This window comes from Macaca fascicularis, chromosome 2 (genome assembly GCF_037993035.2).
Source record: "Macaca fascicularis isolate 582-1 chromosome 2, T2T-MFA8v1.1".
Lineage (NCBI taxonomy): Eukaryota > Metazoa > Chordata > Mammalia > Primates > Cercopithecidae > Macaca > Macaca fascicularis.
Genome location: NC_088376.1, coordinates 44,698,586 through 44,726,071, shown reverse-complemented (window position 1 = coordinate 44,726,071; position 27,486 = coordinate 44,698,586). Strand labels below are relative to the sequence as shown.

At 41.1% G+C, this 27,486-nt stretch overlaps 1 protein-coding gene and 1 non-coding gene across 5 annotated transcripts in view; one reads left to right on the top strand and one right to left on the bottom strand.

Moving 5' to 3' along the window:
• Positions 1-27,343, bottom strand: part of ATP1B3 (ATPase Na+/K+ transporting subunit beta 3) — a 47,798-nt gene extending 20,455 nt beyond the window's left edge. For 2 of the 4 annotated variants that reach the window (XM_015444363.4, XM_074031213.1), the window contains exons 1-3: positions 27,076-27,343; positions 3,004-3,095; positions 1,512-1,640 (exon numbers count right to left, since the gene is read on the bottom strand). In XM_015444363.4, coding sequence (XP_015299849.2) covers positions 1,512-1,640; positions 3,004-3,070 — 196 coding nt within the window. In that variant the 5' untranslated portion in view covers positions 3,071-3,095; positions 27,076-27,343. The remainder of the gene's footprint in view (positions 1-1,511; positions 1,641-3,003; positions 3,096-27,075) is intronic. The other 2 variants (XM_045386849.3, XM_015444365.4) reach the window with 1 other exon arrangement.
• On the top strand, positions 2,227-2,333 carry LOC123571975 (U6 spliceosomal RNA). The gene has a single exon (XR_006696333.1). It is a non-coding gene; the product is annotated as a U6 spliceosomal RNA (small nuclear RNA).
• Positions 27,344-27,486: the final 143 nt, after the last annotated feature.

Below are 27,486 nucleotides of genomic sequence, written 5' to 3'. Positions count from 1 at the left end.
AAGCATTAGATCTAGATTATTAATTCAACCTTGCACATAGGCTTTAAAACAATCCTAAAATTTTCTCTAGTCTTCAAACATTCCCATACTTAATATATCACACATGTACATATAATACATATTATATGTATATAATATACAACACATACATATTATATATGTATTGCATGTACACATGTGCTATATTAAATATGGAAATGTTTAATATATATCCCATATGTAATATATACATATGTACATGTGTATGCATGTATATATATTTATTTAAACTAACGATACTTTAAGTACTAAAATAATCGACAAATAAGTTTAAGAAACTCAGTTTAAAACTGTACTTAAAAATATTTAACACATATACTTACATATTTCATGCAATTATAAACAGAGTTCAGTGGTTTTGAAATAGATGAGACTATGTTCAATGGTAAGTCACATCACTTAAATAGCAAGTAAAGAATAATCTTAGAATTAGTCTAAGGTAGAAAAAAAACAGGACTACAATGAGAGATGAGGGAAAAGTAACATCGGAGCTAATCTCTGACCCTTGCTCCAATACACTAAGAGTTTTAAAAGAGTTATTCAGGATATTTAGACTAAGATTAGGTGTAAACAAAAGAAATCATTAGAAAAAATTGTTCTTCTAGGAAAAAAAACGGTTGAGGAAATTAGTTCAGTTTGGCTGGTGATACAGCTCAGAAGTCTATACAGTGAGCAAGGATCTAGATAAGGGTGCTTCCATCTCGGCATTATTGGCATTTTGGGCTAATTCTCTGTTGTGGGGGTTGTCCTATGCACTGTAGGATGTTTAGCAACATCCCTGGCCTCTACTCACAGTACCCTCTCCAGCTGTAACAACCAAAAATATTTCCAGATGCTGCCATATGACCCAGTGGTTGAAAACCGCTGCTCTAGAGAGAAACCTGCTAGACTCCCACCTTCCTGGCCTGATTCCCCACTCTCCTGCCCTCTAAATCCCGCTCCTCTAGGACTGAACCTTCTTCTCTAGGTAGAACCTTCCTTTCTCTGTCATCTCTAGCAGTTAGTTTACAGTTTTTCGAATTACAGACATTGAAGTTCTGCACATTACTATTTCTTACTTTTCTAAGAATTACCAGCATCTGAGGACAAGGGTCATGTCCAATCACCAAGGGAGAGCTGGCATTTAAAGACTGTTTAGGCCGGGTGTGGTGGCTCACCCCTGTAATCCCAGCACTTTGGGAGGCCGAGGTGGGTGGATCACCTGAGGTCAGGAGTTCGAGACCAGCCTGGCCAACGTGGTGAAACCCCTTCTCTACTAAAAACACAAAATTAGCCAGGCGTGGTGGTGCATGTCTGTAATCCCAGCTACCTGGGAGGCTGAGGCAGGACAATCGCTTGAACCCAGGAGGCGGAGATTGCAGTGAGCCGAGATCATACCATTGCACTCCAGCCTGGACAACAAGAGCAAAACTCTGTCTCAAAAAAAAAAAAAAAAAAAAAAAAAAAAAAAGTCATAACGGCAAGATAATTACCTGGGCTAGGAATCTGGTCACGGTATTTCGGAACCTCATCATTGAGAGTCTGAAGCATAACCCACATCGTGAATGAGAAGAGTGCAGCCAGGAACCCATAAAAAACTAGGTAGAAGAGTAAGATCAAACCTGTAAAAGAAAATAAAATGTATGAAATGTGCACGCATGTGTGTGTATATACATGTTTGGCCAGGTTAAAGAACAAACCAACTATTCTTGCAAGGGTATGATCCCAAGCTTTGCCATGCACATAGCCAAATATCCTCATATTCAGGACACATAAATTTGCCCAAGCAAGGGGTATTTCAGCAGGCAGCACCCACCCATCCCATGATCCCTCCTTTCCTCTGGTATTTCCAAGTTAAAGCAGCTTCCACCATTCATACTCTGGTTCAAAATCAAAGCTTTAAAATTCCAGCACATAGGGGAATGTTTCCCAAAATGAAGTTGATGCCCTCTAAAAAGATAAAAGATGGTTTTAGGTAAACAAAACCCCCAATATTTACATGTTCCTTTAAGTGGCAAATATAAAAGAATTAGTACATGAAACCCATATTTCACAGACAGTAATTATTTGCTTAAATTTAAGTTTTAAAAAGTGAGTTGATGGCTCACACCTGTAATCCCAGCACTTCGAGAGGCTGAGATGGGAGGGTCGCCTGAGCCCAGGAGTTGGGACCAGGCCAGGCAACACTTTGTCTTTACAAAAAATTAAGTGCTCACTTAGGCAGCACATATACTAACAGCGGAACGATACAGAGAAGATTAGCACGGCCCTCGTGCCAGGATGACATGCAAATTTGTGAGTCGTTCCATATTTTAAAATTTTACATATATATATTTTAAAAACTGAGTTCATTGAAAGAATATCAGGAAATATGCAGAGAAGGCAAACTCATGAAGATAGCATTCAATGAATAAAGTTTAGGACACACTGGTCAAATGGAAGGGCTCGTGCAGAAGTGAAAAAAGAACAAGGCCAGAAACAAGCCCTCTGATCAACGGAATTTCACAGCTCTACTGCCAAGCACAATGCAAGATTTGGGAGACACACGTTTCAACATTAAGGGCTTAATCTTTTTCCTTTCACAATTTGGGAACACTAAGATAGATCTATCCTGAACCAGTGACTTATTTTGGGAACACTTAAAATCAATTATTTTTCTCAAATGTCTATATTCAAAGTTCTAACACCAGAAGTGGCTGCCGACAAGTATATTAGAATACATTGGTAAAGTCACTTGTATTTCAATGTTTAAAAACTGATCAAAGATTTCTGTAATAATACATTTCTGAATATATTCTTTCCCGCCCCCCGGGGAGTGGTTCCACAACTTTCTTCTGATTCTCAAAACACCCCATGACCCCAAAACAGATTGTACCAAAAGCCAGGTAACTTTTATTTCTCAACTGCATGGCAGGAATCTCCCCCAGCCCCAAGCAATTTCATTTTATAATTTAGACTAGCATTCTACCCCTCCCCCACAATTACCAGGTGGCCAAAATAAGGATGGAGAGGACAGAAGAGAGGAGAACAGGATGTCACCTTCAGACAGCATCACTTCCCTACCACATACTGCGATCCTGTTGCAGAAAAAGAAAAGGAAGAGCAATCTCAAAGAAGTAATCAGTTTGCTATAGAGGGAAATGAAACACACAGAAAGCCCACAGGCCAGTTTAATAAGATACTGATCTTATTAAAGATAAGATCTTATTAAAGATCTTATAAGATCTTTGAGATCCAGGTATTTGCAGGAATGAAGGGATAAAATCCTCTACACCAGGGATGACAGAAACATAAATGTAATGAGTGTGGCTGTATTCCAATAAAGTTTTGCTTACAAAAATAGGCAGATTGGGGCCACAGTAGTTTGTTGACCCATGCAGTTGACACTAAAGTGGAGATGTCTGAAACAAAAGTGCTAAGAGTTTATTTAGCAGTGTTTTTAAGTCATCTTAAAATATTCTTATCACAATACTGTTTTGAACATTTTGATTTTAAATTTCTAGGAAAATAATGTAAATTATATTTACAAAATAGTTACAAAGCAAACAAATATATAGCAGATATGAACAAACTGTCTCCAAATCTGCTTTCTAAAGAACTATTACACAATGAAAATAATGAGTATAAAGAATTACGTTCATACAATATGTACACAAATTAATAGCTATGTCCCAAATCTAATGCCATATACTAGTGGCCATTAGAAACAAGTAAAAAAGTTATTTCCAGCACTAAAGTGAATTTTCCTTACTTGAACAAGATCCTTCTGCCAAGAACCAAACCTAATTTTTAAAAACTTAAACTAGTTAGTCTCACATATAAATATGATACTTTATCAACTACCTCTACCCCCACTAAGAGAAAAAATACCAGAAAATAAAAACAGAAGTTGTAAATTGCTACTCTTACCCAGGTGTAAAATGTCAGTTAAGTTAGTTACTCAGAAGTAGTTTGCTGATGGGGATCTAAAGGGTGGCGTCCTAACTTGGTCATGGATAGTGTTCATGGAACCTGTTCAATGTGCCATGCCCGCCTCAGTGCTACTTGATGTAAGCAGAAAACAGCAAACACAGCCTAAATAGTGCCTATCATATTACTAATGTTCCCTGGTCAGTTTAAAATCTTTCAAGAAATTTCCTTAAGTCATTATCCAACTAAAGAAACTAACATGGGCCAGGCACAGTGGCTCACGCCTGTAATCCCAGCACTTTGGGGGGCCAAGGTGGGCAGATCAGTTGAGGTCAGGAGTTCAAGACCAGCCTGGCCAACATGGTGAAACCCCGTCTCTACTAAAAATACAAAAAATTAGCTGGACATGGTGGTGCATGCCTACAGTCCCAGCTACTTGGGAGGCTGAGGCGGGATGATCACTTGAGCCCGGAAGGCAGAGGCTGCAGTGCACTAAAAATTATGCCATTGCACTCCAGCCTGGGCGACAGAATGAGACTCCATCTCAAAAACCAAACTAAAAAAAAAACAAACTAACTAACATGGACTTAAATGATGAAGAAACATCAGTATTTTATTTGAGATGGAGTTTCACTCTTGTTGCCCAGGATGGAGTGCAGTGGTACAATCTTGGCTCACTGTGACCTCTGCCTCCCGGTTCAAGTGATTCTCCTGCTTCAGCCTCCCAAGTAGCTGGATTTACAGGCGCCTGCCACCGCTCCTGGCTAATTTTTGTATTTTTAGAAGAGACGGGGTTTCACCATGTTGGCCATGGCCAGGCTGGTCTCAAACTCCTGACCTCAAGTGATCCACCCAGCTTGTCCTCCCAAAGTTTTAAAAGTTCTTTATATATAGGTGCAAGCCCCTTATCAAATATATAATGTGCAATTATTTTCTCCCATTCCACGAGTTATCCTTTTACTTTCGTAATAATGTTATTTAAGCAAAAAAGCTATTAATTTTGATGAAGTACCACTTATCTATTTTTTCTTTGGTTGCTTGTGCTTTTAGTGGCATATCTAAAATAACACTGACTAATCCAAGGTCATAAAGACTTGCGTCTATGTTTACTTCTAAGAATTTCATAAATTAGCTCTCAAGTTTGGGTCTTTTATCCATTTTGAGTTAATTTTTGTATACAGTTTAAGGTAGGGGTCCACCTTCATTGTTCTGCATGGAAATATCCAGTTGTCCCAGTACTGTTTAAAAAACCATTTGTTGGCCAGGCACAGTGGCTCATGCCTATAATCCCAGCACTTTGAGAGGCCAAAGCAAGCAGATCACCTGAGGTCAGGAGTTCAAGACCAGACTGGCCAACATGGTGAAAACTGGTCTCTACTAAAAATATGAAAATTAGCTGGGCGTGGTGGCATGCACCTGTAATCCTAGCTACTAGGGAAGCTGAGGTGGGAGAATCGCTTGAGTCCGGGAGGGCAGAGATTGCAGTGAGCCAAGATTGTGCCATTGCACTCCAGTCTGGGTGACAGAGTGAGACTCTGTCTCAAAACAAAAAACAAAAACCGAAACCCAATGAACATGTACTGTTTTAATAAAATGTATGCAGATATATTTATGTATACACACATTCTCACATTTTATATAATTAAAATTATTGTAATATAAAAAGATTAAACAAGATTAAATAACCTGCCTAAGATTAACCTACCAGTAAAAGAAACAGACCAGTATCTCTCCATGTGGTACCTTACCTGGCCTGTTGCTCCATGTGGTACCTTACCTGGCCTGTTGCTCCATGTGGTACCTTACCTGGCCTGCTCTCCCAGGGAGTCTCAAGCTCTATTGTCTTTTCTAATTAAAACTCCCATTCTCCAAATAAAAATGTCTCATTCAAATAGTCTATGTTATTCAGGGTGATAGACACTCACATGTGAATAATATCTGCTGCTTCTCTACAAGAGTTCAGTTATTACAAATGACAGACACGTAAACAATGAATTATAGATACTGGATGCTAGGAAAAAAACAGAAAAAGAATCCTCTCTAGCACGGAGAGGAAGAAAAGGGACATCAGAGAAGGCCACCCAGAAATAAGGTAGTTGGTTCACCAAAGATGGAGAGGAGGGAGCTCTGGGTCAAAGACTAGGTTATGAGATGCAGTACCAGAGCAGGAGCAGTCAGATGAGCACAGCTTTGCTTCTCTCAGTATGCATGAGTCCCTGGTGCCAAGCAACTAGGAACAGTAGCAGCAGCATCTGCTTGAAGTAGGAACAGGGAGCTTGGGTGCTTGGGCTGAAAAAGTGGGCAATGTTCTGAAAGGGTTGGTGAAAGGTTAAAGGAGCAGACAGCCTCCACACCCAGGCTGCTCTTGGCTCTACAGGCTACCTCCATCCCCGAATGTTGTAACAGGAAAGTCTAAACACACAGAAGAGGAGCACGAAACCAGTTATTATCACACATTCAAGATACAACTAATCCATAAAGAAAAGTACGAAACTCAACGAAGACAGCAATACCTGAAAACACTGGGCCGTATCAGCAAATAGAACAAAGAAAAATAAGCATAATTAAAACCGTAGAAGGTGAAGGATAATTTTCAAAAATCAGGTATCATATTCTGATTATTGAAATAAAAAACTTAGTAGAGAAGCTTAACTGAAGAAGAATCAAACTACAGAAGAACCCAGACAGTTACTAAAATGAAAAAGCAAACCAAAGACTGGGAAAAAATATTTGCAAAACATAAAATAAATGCCTCACTCATATCTAGAATATACAAAGAACTTTTACAACAAAACATATTATTTTATTTTAGAGACAGGGTCTCGTTCTGCTGCCCAAGCTGGAGTGCAGTGGCACAATCACAGCTCACTGCAGCCTCAAACTCCTGGGCTCAAGCAATCCTCCTGCCCCAGCCTCCCCAGTAGCTAGGACTATAGGCACATACCACCATGCCCAGCTAATTAAAAACAAATTCTTCTTCTGTAGAGAAGGGGGGGTCTTTAAAAAAAAATTTTTTTTTTGTAATTTTACTAGAGATGGGGTTTCACCATATTGGCCAGGCTGTTCTTGAACTCCTGACTTCAAGTGATCCTCCTGCCTCGGCCTCCCAAACTGCTGGGATTACAGGCATGAACCATCATGCCCAGCCGAGAAGGGGATCTTGCTCTGTTGTCCAGTCTGCTCTCAAACTCCTGGGCTTAAGTGATCCTCCAGCCCTGGCCTCCCAAAGTGCTGGGGTTACAGGTGTGAGCCAATGCGCCCAGTCCAAGACACATTTTTTGAAACAGGTAAAAGATCTGAACAGAAACTTCCCCAAGATACAAGGATTGCAAAAATAAGCCCATAAAAAGGGTGTTCCAAATCATTAGTCACCAGGAAAGGGCAAATCAAAGCTATAATGAGCTACCACTACATACCCACCAGAATGCTAGAAATTTTAAAGACTGACCATACCATGTAATGACCCAGAAGTGGAATAACTGAAACTCTCACATCCTGCTGGTGGGAATGTTTTTTGTTTGTTTGTTTGTTTTTTAAAGAAAAGAAAAAGTTTGACAATCTTTTGAAAAGTTAGCAACACGCACACCTACCAAAAGATCCAACCAATCTACTCCTAGATATCTACCCAAGAAAAATAAAAGCACATGTTCACACAGCAGGGAAACGTGAATGTTCAGACACTTTATTTGTAATCACTGAAAACTGCAAACAACCCAAATATCCACCAACAGATGAATTAATAAATTTGGCTATATCCATACAATGCAATACTATTCAGCAATAAGAACTCTGGATACACATGGAAACATAGATGGATCTCAAAATAATTATGCTAAAGAAAAAAGAGGCGGGGCACAGTGGCTCATGCCTGTAATCCCAGTACTTTGAGAGGCCGAGGCAGGCGGATCACCTGAGATCAGGAGTTCAAGACCAGCCTGGCCAACATGGTGAAACCCGGTCTCTACTAAAAATACAAAAAGTTAGCCAGGTGTGGTAGCAGGCACCTGTAATCCTAGCTACTTGGGAGGCTAAGGCAGGAGAATTGCTTGAATGCAGGAGGCGGAGGTTGCAGCGAGCTGAGATCGTGCCACTGCACTCCAGCCCGGGCGATGGTGTGAGACTCCGTCTTAAAAAAAAAAAAAAAGAAAGAAAAGAAAAAGAAAGAAAAAAGAGACAATAACATGCACATGACCTGTCATCTTCTATGACAGTCGGACCCTCCCCCCCAAAAAAACATACTGCATGATTCCACATACAGACATACACCATGAAACATTTCAGTCAGTGACAGACTGCATACACAACAATAGTCCCATTAAGCTCATAATAAAGCTGAAAAATTCCTATGGCCTAGTGATGTCGCAACACAATGCATTACTCACGTGTTTGTAGCAATGCTGGTATAAACAAACCTACCAGTCACATAAAAGTGTAGTACGTAACAACAATGTACAATGCATAATACTTAATAATGATAATAAACTGCTATGGGTTTATGTATTTACTATGCTATACTTTTTATTGTTATTTTACAGTGTGCTCCTTCTACTTACAAAGTTAACTGTAAAAAGTCTCAGGCAATCTTTCAGGAGGTATCTAGAAGAAGGCACTGTCATCGCAGAGGACATCTCCGTATGTGTTGCCGCCCCTGAAGACCTTCCAGTGGGGCAAGATATGAAGGTGGAAGATGGTGATACTGATGATCCTGACTCTGTGTAGGTCTAGGCTAATGTGCATGTTTGTGTCTTAGTTTTTAACAAAACAGTTTAAAAAGTTAAAAAAAACTTTTAAATAGATAAAAGGTTATAGAATAAGGATATAAAGAAAATCTTTTTGTGCAGCTGTACAGTATGTTTGTGCTTTAAAAGCTAAGTGTTATTAAAAGTATATAAAGTCACTGGGTATGGAGGCTCACACCTGCAATCCCATAGCTTTGCGAGGCTGAGGTGGGAAGATCACTTAAAGCCAGGAGTTCGAGACCAGCCTGGGCAACACAGCAAGACCCCATCTCAATTAAAAAAAAAAAGTTGTAAAACATTACAGTAAGATAAGGTTATTACTGAAGTAAAAAAAATTTTAATAAATTTAGTGTAGCCTAAGTGTACAGTGTTTATAAAGTCTACAGTAGTGTACAGTAATGTTCTAGGCCTTCACATTCACTCACCACTCACTCACTGCAACTGCAGTCCTGCCAAGCTCCATTCAAGGTCAGTGCCCTATATAGGCATACTATTTTTTATGTTTACATGGCATTTTTACTGTACCTTTTCTATGCTGAGATATGTTTATAGACAAATACCATGGTGTTACAACTGCCGACAGTATTCATCCAGTAAAATGTTGTACAAGTTTGTAGCTAGGAGCAACAGTCTATACCATATGGCCTATACGTGTAGTGTGCTATGCCATCTAGATTTGTGCAAGTCCACTTTATAATACAATGAAATCAATGAAAACAGCTAAGCATATTTCTCAGAAGGCATGACTGTATTTAACACAGAGTGTCAAAAAGCAGATTTACTTTTGCTTGGAGCCTGGAGAGTTAAGAACAGAGATGGGTTACAAAGGGCCAAGAGGAAATATTTGGGGTGATAAATGTTCATTATCTTGATTACAGTGGTAGTTTAATGCATATAGCATATGCACACACATACACGAGTGTATGCCAAAACTATGTACACTTCAAATACGTGCAGTTTATTGTATGTTAATTACACCTCAATAAAGCTGTTAAAGACAAAAATTTAACCTCAGGAGAACTGGTCAAGTTGAAGAAAAATTCAGTGAGCTAAAGATCAAGTCAGGTATTCTATAACACTGGGCTAACAGAGAGGGAGTATATGAAAAATTGTTGAGACACTGGGGAGAGAACCAGAAATACAAACAAATCTAATAGGAACTCCACAGGAAAAGAGGGTGGGGCAAGAACTCTCAAAGAAATAACAAGCTTGTGTCTAGATTGGAAATGTTAAAAAAATACTGGAAAACGGCCGGGCGCGGTGGCTCAAGCCTGTAATCCCAGCACTTTGGGAGGCCGAGGCGGGTGGATCACGAGGTCAGGAGATCGAGACTATCCTGGCTAACATGGTGAAACCCCGTCTCTACTAAAAAAATACAAAAAAAACTAGCCGGGCGTGGTGGCGGGCGCCTGTAGTCTCAGCTACTTGGGAGGCTGAGGCGGGAGAATGGCGTGAACCCGGGAGGCGGAGCTTGCAGTGAGCCGAGATCACGCCACTGCACTCCAGCCTGGGAGACACAGTGAGACTCCGTCTCAAAAAAAAAAAAAAAAAAAAAAATACTGGAAAACATCCTATACCTCGACACTAAAAGGTAAAATTTTAGAACGTCAAGAATAAAGAGAGCTGGGTGTAGTGGCTCAGCCTGTAACCTCAGCACTTTGGGAGGCTGAAGGGGGCAGAAGCTTGAGATCAGGAGCTCGAGACCAGCTTGGCCAACATGGTGAAACCCCATCTCTACTAAAAACACAAAAATTAGTCGGGTGTGGTGGTGCACGCCTGTAATCCCAGCTACTTGGGAGGCTGAGGCAGGAGAATCGCTTTAACCTGAGAGGTGGAAGCTTGTGGAGGCTGCAATGAACCAACGGCACCACTGTACTCCAGCCTGGGTGAAAATATAATAATAATAATAATGATAAGGCAAAGAGGAAAACTACGTAAGGCAATGGTGAGCAGGGATCTGCTAAGATTTACTGGTAACATCTAAATAAGATGTTTTGATTGCTTTTCCTTATCAATTCTGAGGAATAATTTGCATATAGTAAGTTTCCTCTATTTCAGGTATACAATTCCACTGAGTTTTGACTGTTGTAAAATCTGTGCAGCTACCACTCCACTGAAGATATAGAACATTACCATCACATCCAAAATGCTCCTTTTCACCCTTCACCAGGCAGCCAATGATTTTGTCACTGTATTTGTATTTTACATAAGGCTAAAGTTTTAAATTTGTTTATATTCGATAACTTTTTTTTGAGACAGCCTCATCGTCACCTAGGCTGCAGTGCAGTGGCTCAATCTCCACTTGCTGCAACCTCTGCCTCCCAGTTCAAGCGATACTTGTGCCTCAGCCTCCCGAGTAGCTGGCATGACAGGTGTGCGTCATTGCGCCTGGCCTACATTCAAGAACAATTTGTAATTAAAATGTCAATAATATGGCAGGAATGATTTAAAAGTCGTGAAACAATAAAGGACATTATCACAGTCAGTTAAAAAATCCACTTAATGCTGTTATAGAAAACAACCTAAAATTAAAATACCAATGGTTGAAATAAACAAGAAAATAAAATAGGTCTTGGCTAACAAAAGGAAATGCAGATATGGCATTATTACTGTATGCAAACTAGAATTCAAGTAAAAAAGCATTTGCAAGGGTGAAGATACTGTGTGTTTAATAAAAGTAAATAAAAACACATCAAGAAGATACAGGGTAACAGCCATGAACCTCTGTGATGCTAAGTGGCTTCAAATGATTAAAGCAAAAGCAGAGTTACAAAATTCACCACAATCATGACCAGAGATGTCAACATACCTCTCCAGAAACCCACAGACTGAGTAAAGAATAACAAAAAGGGCAATATGTATTTTTAAAACACAACAGATACCTAGTATATGTAGAATTTTGTAGTCACCAAGAAATGTACTCTCTACAAACTTGGAACACTGCCCCCAAACTGACCATGACTTACATTACAAAAACAAAACACAATTCAAAACTAAAAAACACTTAAAAAAAAAAAAAAAAGAGGCCACATTCTCTAACATCTCAAAATACATTAGAAATTAACAATACAAATTTAGAAAATTGTGTCTTAATCCTTGAATTAAAAAGACAATAAAAACAAATATCCAAAAATTCAAAATAATGTAATCAGAGCAGAACTCAAAGTAAAACCCATAGCCTTAGACGCATTCATTAAAACATCATTAAAATACACGACTAACAAAAAAGCCAGATTTTTAGCTCAAGACTAAAATAAATCCAAAGAAAGTAGGAGAGATTTAAGATAAAAACACAAGTTAATGGACACAAAATATAATGAAAAACCACACCAAAACCATTCAATAAATTTAAATAAATCAATTTGATCAAAAGTGTTTTCAATTAGTAAATGTGAAAACAGATGAAATACAAAATATTTTCGGAAAATTAAAAGGTTCAAACCATAAATTTTTACAAAAAAGAGCTTTACCCCAGTAAGAGACACCAAGTCCAAATGACTTTAGTTGGTTCTCTCAAAATGGAAAGAATAGAATATTTTCCATACATAAACTATTCTTTTTGTACGCTCTGTAAGTTACCTTAATGGTTTTTATAAGGCTCACACTAGTTGGATACTAAAACTGAACAGATAGTATTGACACAAAATTTACACATGTATTTTACTTTACAATCACGAATATAGAGTCTAAATACTATATAGTGTGATGATACACAGAAATCAAGATACAGATAAACAAAACAATATCCTAAAGAGAATCCATATAAAACAGAATTTTTCATTTAACAGAGTTGCCAACTCAAATCAGTGGGGAAATGATGGATTATATAATATATAGGCATAAGTGATTAAGAAAAGCCCACAGAAGACTGTTACATCTGTGATAATGTTCATTTAAAACCATTACAATTTAAAAAATAAACCAAAATAAGAGTTAAGAGACAACAGAGCAAAAAGAGTCCATAAAGAATATTTACAAGTATAATAAAGGCTTTATTATTCAAAGTGTATCAAAATTTCCTTTAACCAGTAAGAACATAACACAGGCTAGAGGGCCGTGACCCACCCCTGTGATCCCAGCACTTTGGGAGGCTGAGGCAGGCAGATCGCTTCAGCTCAGGAGTTTGAGACCAGACTGGGCAACATGGCGAAACGCAGTCTCTACTAAAAGTACAAAAATTAGGTGGGTGTGGTGGCTCACGCCTATAATCCCAGCACTTTGGAAGGCTGAGGTGGGCAGATCACTTGAGGTCAAGAGTTTGAGACCAGCCTGGCCAACATGGTGAAACCCCATCTCTACTAAAAATATAAAAATTAGCCAGGTGTAGTGGCAGGCACCTGTAATCCCAGTTACTTGGGAGGCTGAGGCAGGAGAATCGCTTGAACCCAGGAGGCGGAGGTTGCAGTGAGCCAAAATCATGCCACTGCAGTCCTGCCTGGGTGATACAGCAAGACTCCATCTCAAACAAAACAAAACAAAACAAAAACCCACAAAAAACAAAAAAAATCCAAAAATTAGCCAGGCATGGTGGCATACACAGGTAGTCCCAGCTACTCAGGAGGCTGAGGCGGGAGGATCGCTTGAGCCCAGGAGGGAGAGTGAGCCGAGGTCACGCCACTGCACTCCAGCTAGGGTCACCAGGCCACACCCTGTCTTAAAACAAAAAAACAAACAAAAAAACTCACAAAAGAAAAAATTTAGATTACAGGCATTTTTTAAAAATTAAAATTGTGCAAATATAAAAATATTGAAGAAATTAGAAATTAAACCAACCAGATACCAGCATCCTATCAAAACGGACAAAACTGTACAATATTTTTGTATGATTGTACAGTATTGTTATAATATCCAGTGCTTGAGAAGAAAAGGTACTTCTATCCACTGCTGGTGGCAGTACAAACTGGTACAGCTTTGTTGGAGAACAATATATACATATACGTATATGCACACACATATATGTATATATACGTGTGTGTGTGTGTACATATATATTTTTTTGAGATGGAGTCTCACTCTTGTTGCCCAAGCTGGAGTGCAGTGGTGCAGTCTTGGCTCACTGCAACCTCTGCCTCCTGGGTTCCAGCGATTCTCTTGCCTCAGCCTCCCAAGTAGCCGGGATTACAGGCACCCGCCACCATGCCCAGTTAATTTTTTATTTTTAGTAGAGATGGGGTTTCATCATGTTGGCCAGGCGGTCTTGAATTCCTGACCTCAGGTGATCCGCCTGCCTCGGCCTCCCAAAGTGCTAGGATCACGGGCATGAGCTATTGCGCCCACTCAGAACAGTATATTAATAAAAATAAATATATATTATAAACTGGCAATTCCATTTCTCAGTTTATTCTAGATAGAAAGTCACACTGCAGCAATTTTTAAGATAAAAATTGAAAACAATGTAAACATTCATCAGAAAGAAATATATATATTCTATAGCATAATCTCCACACTACGGAATATTATGTGATGATTTGTCTCTGTGCCCCACCCAAATCTCATCTCAAATTGTAATCCCCACATGTTGGGGCCTGGTGGGAGGTGACTGAATCATGGGAAGCCGACTTCTACCTTGCAGTTCTCGTGATGAATTCTCATGAGTTTGGTTGTTTGAAAGTGTGTGGCACTTCCCCTTTGGCTCTCTCCCTCTCTCCTGCCACCATGTAAGAATAAGAAGTGCCTTGCTTCCCCTTCACCTTCTGCCATGACTGTAAGTTTCCTGACACCTCCCCAGCCATGTGGAACTGTGAGTGTATTTACTCGTCTCTTCTCATGCTGCTAATAAAGATATATCAGAGACTGGGTAACTTATAAAGGAAAGAGGTTTAATCGACTCACAGTTCCACATGACTGGAGAGGCCTTACAATCATGGGGGAAAGTGAATGAGAAGCAAAGTCACATCTTACATAGCGGCAGGCAAGAGAGCATGTGCAGGGGAACTCCCATTTATAAAACCCACCAGATCTCATGAGACTTACTATCTCAAGAACAGCACAGGAAAGACCTGCCCCCATGATTCAATTACCGCCCACTGAGTTCCTCCCATGGCATGTGTGGATTATGGGAGCTACAATTCAAGATGAGATTTGGGTGGGGACAGTCAAGCCATATCATGTGAGTTAATTAAACCTCTTTTCCTTATAAATTACCCAGTCTCAGGTAGTTCTTTGTTGGAATGTGAAAATGGACTAATACATTATGCTATGAAAAGGAATGACACAAACCTATATATATAGCCAAAACATATTAAGTGAAAAAAAAATCAAGTTCCAGAACATATGAGTGTCCTATTACTCATGTAAAGGTAGAAAAGAACCTACTTATTTCTACATACTCCACATATATACAGAAACATGTTTATATACATATATAAAACTGGTGCTGAAAAAAGGACTGACAGGAAACCTGACAGTCATCTGTAGGAAACACTCTGAGACTGGTGAAGGAGGTAGAGAGAAACACACGAAGTGTATTCATATTCTCCAACACTCAATTAGGAATGTTTACCCGTGCACAGAAAAGTTGAGTGAAACCTAAAAGTGAACACCCATAAACCATCAAGATTCTACATTTAACATTTTGCTGTATCTATCTCATTTCTTTTTTTATTATACTTTAAGTTCTAGGGTACATGTGCACAATGTGCAGGTTTGTTACATATGTATACATGTGCCATGTTGGTGTGCTGCACCCATTAACTCGTCATTTACATTAGGTATGTCTCCTAATGCTATCCCTCCCCACTACCCCCTCCCCACAATAGGACCTGGTGTGTGATGATCCCCTTCCTGTGTCCAAGTGATCTCATTGTTCAATTCCCACCTATTTATCTCATTTTTAAGATTCACTTCAAGTTGCAAACATCAGAGAACACTTCAGCATGCGTACTAACTAAAATTGAGAAAAAATGCATATTCAGTGAAATATACAAATCTCCAATATACCACTTAATGAGTTTTGGCAAATGCATTCACTTATGATCCAAAGCCCTATTCAAGATACAGAACACTTATCATCACCCTGAAAGTTCCCTCCCGTCCCTTCCTAGTCATTCTCCCTGTCCACTGCCCTAAAGGCAACCACCGTTCTGGGTTTTTTTTTCCAGCATAGGTAAGAATTGCTTATTTTAGAATTTCACATAAATAAAACCATATAGTATGTCCTCTCTTTGGTAAGGCTTTCGTTCCCAGTCAACCTGTGAGATTCATCACATTTTGTACATCAGTAGTTCATTCCTTTTTACCATTGAGCAGTATACCATTGTGTAGACATGCAAGTTTATCTATCGCCTAGCTGATAAAAACCTGAATTGTTCCAAGTCTGGAACTATTATGAATAGAGCTACTATGAATATTTTTGTACAAGAGTATTTTGTGAATGTATGTTTTCATTTCTCTTGGATAAAACACACCTAAGAGCAGAACTCCTGGCTCAGGGGGTGGGCATATATTTACCTTTTTAAGACACTGCCAGACCTTTATGGACATGCCACATATTACCTTTCAAAAACGATTTATACACTTAACAGGGGCTACCCAGGGAAGAAGCTGAGGATGATGGTGGACTTACTGATATTCACATCTGTACTGTAAAAACAATGGTGTTACTTTTGTTATATGAAAAGAACAAAGCCAAGAGTCCACATCCCATTTAAGACCAGTTCAGATTTCTTCAGTCAGACTAAAATGACCACTCACCAACTCTAACTTCTAAAGCAAACCACGGCTGCTGCTATTTTTGTAAACAAAATGCTAGCCATGCCCGTTAGTTCTATGGTCAATTTCAAGTGACAGTAGTGGAGTTGGGTAGTTGCAACAAACACCGTGTGGTCAGCAAAGCCTACAATAACACGGTCCTTTGAAGCTTGCTGCCTCCCATTCTAAAGCATTTATATAAGTAGGCTTTGTTTGTAATTTCAAAGTTACATTTGAAACTATCTCATACAACTGTTTTTTCTTTTTTGGGGGGATATGGTCTCACTCAGTCATCCAGGCTGGAGTGCAGTGGCACAATCATGGCTCACTGCAGTCTCAACCTCCCAGGCTCAAGTAATTGTCCAGTCTCAACCTCCCGGTTTAAAAAATTAGCTGGCTGTGGTAGCACACATCTGGAACCAAAGATGTGCGCTACCACAGTCAGCTAATTTTTTAAATTATTTTTTGTAGAGATGGGGCCTCCCTATGTCATCCAGGCTGGTATTGAATTCCAGGACTGAAGTGGTCCTCCCATCTTGGCCTCCCAAAGTGCTGGGCTAAAAGGCATGAGTCACCATGCCTGTCTGAACTTTTTTCTTTTATAAAGGAAACAAGGCTAAGAGATCTTGAGTTATCTAAGCTTTAACAGAGATGTGGAACTAGAATTTAGGTCCATGAGTCCTATCTGGTCATATTCTCAGTATATTGGTGTACTTCTAAGATGCATCAAGTAAAAATATATAAGCCTACCAGTTCACTTTGTATTATGATGCCCTCTCTGGAAACTTCAAAAATTAATTAGAAATGTAGCAGAGCAGAGCCACTGTAAGCTGGGTGATAGAACTATGCCTTTATGTACAGATACAACATTTTCGACATTATAGGAAATAAGTGGTATTATTTCCACCTGAGCATATCAGGGAAGGCTTATGGCAGAGCCAGCACTGAAGCTAGGTCTGTGAAATAAGGAAGAATTCATGTGCACAGAATGAAGAGATGTGGGAAGGAACAGACAGGGGTGCCATACTAAGGGTCTCAGATACATCTATGTGGCTACAACATAGGGTGCATAATAGGGTGTAGGCGAGGTGGGAAATGATGGGTTATTTAAGGTTGGAAACAGCTCCACGCCCACATACAATAAACCTGGAATGCCAGGCTGTCCGGAACTTACCTAAACTTTCTGGAAGCAGCAGGGACCCAAACACAGTTTTGGGGTACAGAGGGTAATATGATCAAAGCTGCAGCTTTAGAAATAACCTGACAGCAGTGGGCTACACTGCTTAAGTCACAATGTTCTCACTGATTCTTTGGATCTTACTGGAGATGCACCAACAGTTAAGACCCACTTTCCCCAGGGTCACCAACACTACAGGGGTGTGGGGGTGTGTGTGTTTGTGTTTAAAGCAGCAGATAAAAGCTGAAAAGCCAATCATCTATTAGAAGCTGGAACAACTGTGAAAAAATTACAAAGATCTTCATCTGGTGCTTCAAGTTTTTTAATTAGAGAGTTTATAAGAAAAGGCACGCCCTGGCCGGGCATGGTAGCTCATGCCTGTAATCCCAGCGCTTTGGGAGGCTGAGGCAGGCGGATCACCTGAGGTCAGGAGTTCGAGACCAGCCTGACCAATACGATGAAATCCCGTCTCTACTTAAAACACAAAAATTAGCCAGGCGTGGTGACATGTGCCTGTAATCCCAGCAACTTGGGAGACAGACAGGAGAATCACTTAAACCCGGGAGGCGGAGATTGCAGTGAGCCAAGATTGTGCCATTGCACTCCAGCCTGGGCAACAAGAGCGAAACTCCATCTGAAAAAAAAAAAAAAAAAAAAAAGAAAAGAAAAGAAAAGAAAAGGCACTACGGGATCCTGATAAAATGAGGACAAGGTTGGTGGGCGTGTTAATGAAATTTGGAACAGGTGGCTAGAATTATGAAGCTAGGAAAAATGAGCATCTCAGGTGTCCTCTGAATGTGTGTTTTGATGGGGGTAAAGAGAAAATGGTGACTAAGTCAAAGAAAATTAATTCCTAAAATAAGTGTAGTGCTAGTAATGGGGGTATGGGCCACAAAGATTCAAGATTCAAGCAATGTTACTGAATAGGACCGGCACAATTTGGCTAAGTCTGGAGCCTAGATGACAGGATAGTGAAGCTGTTTTTTAAAACTGCCAAAATAGGAGCAATACAGAACTTCAGTGGAGGAAGGGAAATGAGCTATGTACCAGATGATGTTATCTGGTATAAGAGTTAGTTAAGACATCTAAGCCTCACACTCAGATTTGTGGGATATGCAGAAAGCAACTGAGAATAAACAGGGGCCTGGAACCTGAGAGAGATGTCGACCAAGAAGTAAAATCTGTGTATGATCTTTGCAGTTGTTATATGACATTGCCAGGAAAGAAGAAGAGAAAACAAGGCCAAAGACAGCACCTGAGATATATACATTGTATTAGTCAGGGCCTAGAGGGACAGAACTAAATAGGAGATATGTATATATCTCCTTGAGGAGCAAGGAGAGCCAGTCTGAGTCTCAAAACCAAAGAACGTGGAGTCTGATGTTTGAGGGCAGGAAACATCCAGCACGGAAGAAAGATGAAGGCTAGGAGGCTAGGCCAGTTTTTCTGCCAGCTTTATATTCGCTAGCAGCTGATTAGATGGTGCCCACCCAATTAAGGGTGGGTCTGCCTTTCCCAGCCCACTGACTCAAATGTTAATCTCCTTTGGCAACACCCTCACAGACACACGCAGGATCAATACTCTTTCCTTCAACCCAATCAAGTTGACACTCAATAATATTAACCATCACAAACATTTAGAAGACAGGAAGAGCAAACAGGGAGGAATCAGGAAAGGAATGGTTAGAAAGCTAGGGAGTGGGAGCAGGAGTATGTAAAGGGCCACTTTTTTATGAGCCAGATACTGCTAACATGCTAAAACCAAAAGAAAAGTACCCCATGCCTTGCAGGAAGGTCACTTCCGAAGTCGTATCTTACCCACCGCCCCAGCAAAATCCTGAGAAGTCACAAATAAGAGCAAGTTCCACAAATGAGTCAGTAACAAAGTTTAAACAGGTATGTGGGAGGTTATTGCATTAAAAAAATTTTTCAGAAATACTATCAGTAATAGCACCCCATCAGGGAAGAAGGGCACTACTGAATAAACTCCCATTAAATTTGAGAGCAGGTAAGTTAAAAGACAAAAAGACTTTATGAGGGTCTCATAAAAGCAGTATAAGAAGCTGAAAAGAGCAATAAAGCAGGAAGCAAACCTAAATAAAATTTTGCCCTGGTTCTGTCACTATTATCAGTTGCACAATCCAGGCATGTCACAAACTCAGGTGAGTCTCCAATAAGAAAGTTAAGTGGAAAAATCAGTAAGCTTCTTTTGAACACTGAACTTCCATGAAAACCCATCAGTACTCTAGCAAAAGAAAAAGGAAAATGCCCCAAAATTAAGGGGACGATTATACTATGGTACGCCAGACGCTGTGAAGATGTTAAAAACAATACTGCAGAAGACTAACTTCATGGAAACATTCACACTACTGCTCATTCATTCAACCAGTTTGTATTACATTCCTAGTAAGTGCTAGAACAGGCCAGGGGTTAGAGAATCCAAGAGGAATAAGACACGAATAAGATTATAGTCTAGTAAACAGGCAATGACAACAACATATAAAGTTACAAATGCTATGATAGAAAAAGCTTTTATTTATTTTATTTTATTGAATCTTAACCTTTCTTTTAGATAGGCTAACTCTGTCACCCAGGCTGGAATGCAGTGGCACAACTACAGCTCACTGTAGCCTCGACCTCCTGGACTCAGGTGATCCTCCCACCTCAGCCTCCCGTGTAGCTCAACTACAGGTCATCATCAAAGTCTGATTGCAAACATTCACTACGTGACCACACCTGGCTAATTTTTTGTATTTTTAGTAGTGGCAGGGTTTCACCATGTTGCCCAGGCCAACTTCTAACTCCTGGCCACAAGTGATCCGCCCACCTCAGCTTCCTAAAGTGCTGGGATTACAGGCAAGAGCCACTGCACCCTGCCTTACTGCAAAGAGGAGTTCAAAGACGTTTTCTGGAGATCAGACTATCAAAGCTGACATCTGAGTAGCCAGACCAACGTGGAATAAGGGGATGAGAGGCCCCGAAGCTAGGAAACGGCCCAGAAGGGGTAGGAAATAACGATGTGGAACGGTAGAGAAAGATGACAGGAGAGAAGTAAGCCACTGAGATTTTAAAGAGTTTGTATGTCACGCTAAGGAGCCCTTGCGACCACCACAGATTTACATGAAGACATAACTATGAAACATCCAACTGGAGATTTCTGATAGGCAAGTGGTTATAACATTAAAAAGTCATATGAGGCCGGGCGCGGTGGCTCACGCCTGTAATCCTAGCACGTTGGGAGGCCAAGGCCTGCGGATCACCTGAGGTCGGGAGTTTGAGACCAGCCTGACCAACATGGAGAAACCCCATTTCTACTAAAAACACAAAAATTAGCTGGGCGTGGTGGCACATGCCTGTAATCCCAGCTACTTGGGAGGCTAAGACAGGAGAATCGCTTGAATCCGGGAGGCAGAGGTTGCAGTGAGCTGAGATCGCACCATTGCACTCCAGCCTGGGCAACAAGAGCGAAACTCCGTCTCAAAAAAAAAAAAAATCATGATTAGATATGCAGCTTTGGGAGTCCCAACAGAGATAGTAACTAAGCCACCAGACCAGAGAAATTTAGATAAATTCAACAGGAAGTGTATATGGTCACCACAAAGGTGACAGAGCTAAGGACACCTCCAGCACATCAACATTTAGGAAAAAGGCAGAGGAATAAAGACCATTCTCCTTAAATGTTAAATGATAAGATCAGGTATGTAATTATGCATTTTAAAACTTTATTCAGGTATGTTTTAAAAACTTATTTATACATAGGAAAAAGACATAAAATGTTAACAGTAGTTATATTAAGTGGTTAAAGATTACAGGTGACTTTTCTACAAAACCAACAGAATGAATGCAAAACTAGAAAATAATAAATTTATCTTTCAAGATTAAATGGGTGTTTCCTCCTATTTCACAATCAGTGTTAAATGACTGGTCCTTAATTAAATGATGACAAAATCATGTTAAAGTTGTTACTACAGATAGGAGGGCTTTTAAGACTTCTTTTAATAAAACTAGTTTAATTGTATAGATATAAATCCAAAAGTCAATTTCAAAGAAATCAAATTACATCAGGGGTGGGGAGAGGCTCTTTAATAATCTTAAAGCACTCGTACTACCATAATTACAATGGTATTATAACACAACACATAAACTTACCCTTTCTCTCCCTCCCACCACAGGACTACTTCCTGGACAATTCAGGAGGTACTTTCTCCTGCTAGATGATGGCTCAGTACCTGCCCTGCTCTTCTGCTGCCATCACATGTACCATTGGCCTGCATTTATTTATTTATTTATTTATTTGGGAGGGAGTCTCGCTCTGTCGCCCAGGCTGGAGTGCAGAGGTGCAATCTCGGCTCACTGCAAGCTCCGCCTCCCGGGTTCACGCCATTCTCCTGCCTCAGCCTCCTGAGTAGCTGGGACTACAGGCGCCCGCTACCGCGCCCGGCTAATTTTTTGTATTTTTAGAGACGGGGTTTCACCGTGGTCTCGATCTCCTGACCTTGTGATCCACCCGCCTCGGCCTCCCAAAGTGTTGGGATTACAGGCGTGAGCCACCGCGCCCGGCCCTGGCCTGCATTTATAGCTGGCACACAGGGTAAGGTAAGTCCTGTTACTTTCCCAGTGATGCACATTTTTGTAAAGTTTGTAAAGCTTCTATTTATGCCTGTGTTCCATTATTGGAACGTTAAGCATGTGGGAGTTATATCCTACTGCTCAACATCATTGCCAAGGTCTGATTGCAAAAATTCAAAAAATTGCAACCTCCAGCATAAATGGGTTAATGGCACACTCCACAGGACAAAGAACACCATCTTACAACAATTATGTGACAATGAAAAACAAACATCTGCCTTCTCCCCTACTGTCAGACGCCCCAGATGGGATGAAGTCTGATCTCCAAAGCAGAACAATTACTGAGCCATGACCCAGAAGTGACTGAGAAAATGGCTCTTCATGGACCTACAGTAAAAGAAAAGGCACACAAACAAAACATAGGTGCTAACAGTTTTGGTCCAGAATTCTGACCAGGATTGGAAGTCAGTGACTTGAGTTTTAAGTTAATGTTAATACAAAGCATTTACTGACAGACCACCTTAATAAAGATAATGAACCCCGAAGAAGCTCACAAGTAGATGTTATGAAATGACAACACATCATGGCATAGTTGGTTTTTCCTTTTTTTTTTTTTTTGGAGACGGAGTCTCGCTCTTGTAGCTCAGGCTGCAGTGCAGTGGCGCGATCTCGGCTCACTGCAACCTCTGCCTCCTGGGTTCAAGCAATTCTCCTGCCTCAGCTTTCAGAGTAGTTGGGATTACAGGCGCCCACCACCATGCCGGGCTAATTTTTGTATTTTTAGTAGAGACGGATTTCGCCATGTTGGCCAGGCTGGTCTCAAACTCTGACCTCAGGTGATCTGCCTGCCTCGGCTTCCTAAGTGCTGGTATTACAGGCATGAGCCACCACATCCAGCCTTGTTTTGTTTTTTTAAAAAATCTCTGGCCCTGGAGTCTGAAGCCCCAAGGATTTCATCCCTAACTCCCTGAGTGAATTTTGGCAAATCACATGACCCACAGGTTTAATTTTGCCACCTACAAAACGAAGGCACTGGGCTAGATTAGTGGCTTTCAAGAGTTTCTGGACTATGAGCCAAAGTAACAAATACAGTTTACATTGGGGTATCTATATATGCAAAATACACAAAAGTTTCATGAACTAACACTTTTTTTTTTTAAGCTAGAATAAATCTATTAGGTAAAATAAACATTTTTACTATTCTATTTCATCATTTAAAAAAATGTTAATAGCAACACATGGCCCACTACTAGTAGTTTCAATAACACTGGACAATCTATAAGCTTCATTAATTTGACTCTAATTGTATTCAATGAACTTAAGTTAATTAGTATTTTGCAACATCAGCCACTAGGTGCTCAATTTTCTTTGTCCTGTGTATTCATAAATGGCAACTATTTATTGCTGATGTATACTTACTTTTCATTTTGAAAAGCAGTGCTAAGTACACTTGGATCACCCAACTAGTTGGCTGTAGGTTACTGTGAAAATCACATGAGGTAACTTATGTATAAGCATTTTGAAACTGCTGTAACCACCTGTAAGATATTCGCCAAATACACAATAAAGCGGCCACTCAAAATCTTTATGTAGCTGTTTTAAATAAGGCAATGCAATGTAACATGCAACACTTTCACTTTATCCAAAATGTAAATAGCACAACTACCTTTTAAAGATGTGTGCTTTTTAACGTATCCAATGCACTTGGAGAGGAACCTCAGATCAAAATGAGACAAACATACTAAAGACTTAAATGTCTAAAAACAAAACCGGGAAACATCTTAAATGAATGATAAAATCCTGGGGGTAGACACACCAGGAGTCCTAGGAACTTTACAAGGTCAAAAAAGATGTAATTTTTTTTTTCTTCTACCCCCTACAACAAACACATAATCTTTTACCACCACCACCTACATAAAATTTGATTCAAAAAACAAAGTCAAAAAGACAACTAGAAAAAAAATTTACAAAATAACAAAAGGATGTTTTTCTTTATTAAAAAAAAAAAAAGCTGTTACCAAAAAATGTAAGATTTTTTTTTTTTTTGAGATTGAGTCTTGCTTTGTCACCCACGCTGGAGTGCAGTGCTGCAGATCTCAGCTCACTGCAACCTCCACCTCCTGGGTTCATGCAATTCTCCTGCCTCAGCCTCCCAAGTAGCTGAGGTTACAGGCAGGCGGCACCACAGCTGGCTAATATTATTATTATTTTTTTCTTTTTTCATTTTTAGTAGAGACAGGGTATCACCATGTTGGCCAGGCTGGTCTCGAACTCCTGACCTCAAGTGATCCACCCACCTCGGCCTCCCAAAGTGCTGGGATTACAGGTGTGAGCCACCGCACCCGGCCCAAAAAATTAAGGTTTTAAAAGAGATAACACAGGTAAAAATAGCCTCAGTGCTGATGAAGGTGTGAGACACCGCTACATACCGTTGGAAGTATAAATTGTTAGAAACTTCCTGGAAGGCATACGAAAACAAACTTTCAAAATGTAAAAAGTACATATGAATGGCCTAGATATCCCATCGGTATAAATATATACCAAGGAAATAAATTTGCAAAAATGTACATGAAAAGGGTGAATATAGGGAAACGTTTCTCTAAAAATAAATCTTTAGTAACATGGAAAGATGCCCACAATATACTCAGAATATGAAACAACACTTTATGATCCTTTTGTTAAAAGAAAAAAAAAAGCAAATATTACACACAATTCAGTAAGATATATACCAGAATGTTAACAGTATCTCTGAGGTATGATGAGATCCGGCAACAAGCCCCTACAGTCCCTTTGAGAGAATCAGAAAAGGCACCCCTCCTGGCAGACAGATGAGGCACAGAGCTCTCCAAACTGATCTTGTCTTTTCTTTGCAAGAATTAGAACAACGTGCCCCTTCTCTAGGCAGACCCAACCATGATCTAGGGTAGACAGCCTGGCAACCTGAATATGGATTTCGGCCTCCTCTCACGGCTCCCTCACATATCCTTAGAGGGATATCCGTATACTGGGACAGGATTATGGTAAATTTTCACCTATATATGCCATTCTTCATTGACTTACTATTATTACAATAAACAAAAAATTTACTGATAAGAGTAATACTTATCGATTTTGAAGAGATTGGCTTAATCCTTCCAAAATGAATCCCAACTTCACTTGTACTACTTTTACAGTCCTTACACATTGCCCTATACTTATTTGTGCACATGTTATCTATTTAAATGCACTGACCCAATAAAATAAAATCTCTACCCTAGGTCATATAATACAAAGGTTGAAGAGCACTGTCTGCAGTAAGAAATGTCATTCTAACACAAAGTGGAGTTACTTTGTTCTGGAAATGAGGAAGCACTGGGGAAGGGAGAAAGGGAGGAAGGTAGCCTATCAAAATTAATCCCTCTCCACCACTCAAAAGTTTCTTCAGCAAAAAGTTAGTACACTCTAGAAACAAGCAATGAAGCTTTATAAATGTTCTTTGTTCTTTTGTTCCCATGTAAGTCTGGATGCAAGATTTATTTCTTCATCACACTAGTGGGTTCCCAAAAGAAGACAGCAATTTAAATAAAAATCTTGAGTGATTACCATGCAGTTAGGCAAGGCATCTGTAAAATAATACAACCGCTGGACTAGGATTAAAGGAGAACTGGGTTCTTTTCTTGGCTTTGTGGCATATGTAATTTTACACAAGGCAAAAATCACAACCTCTCTAGGTCTCCTTTTTCTCATCTCTCTAACGTGGGGGTTGGGCTAAAAATCCTCCAAGGCCCCTTTCAGTTTGTGATAAGACTTCAAGTCGCCTTTTCACCCTGAAGGAGTCCACTTCAGTCCGCAGCAACAGTTTATTTTCTGAGTCACAGCTTATTTCTCCATGCTTATCCTAAAAATGCTGTGCCCAAACAGTTCTAAGCTCTCCAGATTTATTCTCACTCAGAAAGAAATGGTCTTTCAAGACACACTAACAAAAGATGTTTCAAAAAGATTTTAAAAAGGTAAAATTAGTTTACTTAAGTATAAAGGCCAAAAAAAAAAAAAAAAAAAAAAAAAGCTCTAGCCTGCATTCAGATATTGATACAATTTTAGGAAAAAAAAAGGCACCCTAAAGCAACTCTACATGGTAGATGGTTTAAATACTTTAAAACAAAGAGCTCACGCATAGAAAAAAGCTGCTGACATACAACCATCACTCTCCTGTTTTGAAGACACAGGAAAAAAAAACAAAAACAAAAACCTGTGTTGTTCAGACAGGATTTACATTCCTCAAAGGAGCAAATTTGTAAGGAAGAAAATCTCTGTAATTAAAAAGGAATCCGGGAGGAAACAACCTTTTTATGGACCTTTTCACTGTCCAAATTCAAGTGCATTTTCTCGTACAATGTACTTCTGTGATTAACTCACCGCTACACGTTTAAGGAACCCACACCCACACTTAACACTCTGTCGCACTCTTCCGACCGGTCGGGGTGGCAGCGTGGACGAGTCACAAGATAGCGGCGGGAGTGGAAATTTCCTCTCCCCTGGAGTGGGGCAGGGTCTGGCTTCACCGAACCGCTCAGCGGGCCGGGCGCCTCCGCCAGGGCCTCTCGGGTCGGAGCGCTCCGTACAAAGGAGGCCCGGAGGCTCGGCTCCCGCACGCTCGGGGCCCGGCTCTGGGCAGGGGTCCCCGGCTTCCGGCGCCGCGCCGGGCGGGAGGCCCGGGCAGCACGTGCGCCCTGCTCCCGGCAGGGAGGCAGGAACCGGCGCGGCCAGGCCGGGCTGCCCGAGGGCCCCGCTGCTTCGGGAGCGAGCGACGGCCAGTCCGGCCGGCCCGGAGAGCAATGAATGGGGCCGCACTGCGCCGCCGCCGCCCGGGTTAGGGTCGAGCGGTCTGGGGCCCCGGCGTGGGGAGCCGCCTCCCGCCTTTCCGTTCCCACCCGACCGCGCCTGGCGCCCGCGGGACCGAGGCCGGCCCCGGACGCCCAGCTGCCGCCCGCTCACCCCAGCTCTTGGCGGTGCGCCCCAGGAACTCTCCGGTGGTCGGGTTGTAGATGAAGAGCTTCCACTCCGCCAGGCTCTGGTTGAGGGACTTCTTCTCGTTCTTCGTCATGGTGCGCGCGCGGACGGCGAGGGGAGCTGCGGCCGCGGGGATGGAGGCGGCGAGGGCAGCGGAGGCGCGTCCCGGCTCCGGCGGCGCAACCCGGAGACAGCAGGGGAGGGTGGGACGGCCGAGAACACCTCCTCGTTACTGGGAGTACTCGAGCCGACTGCGCCGCGCCGCGCCGGGCGGCCGCTTGGGCCGCGGGAGCCTGACGTCTCCGCCTGCCGCAGCCAATCCTCGCGCCGCTCGGCCCGCGCCGCTGCCGCCTCCCGCCCGCGGCCGGGGCGCTGCCTGAGGCGGCTAGGACGCCC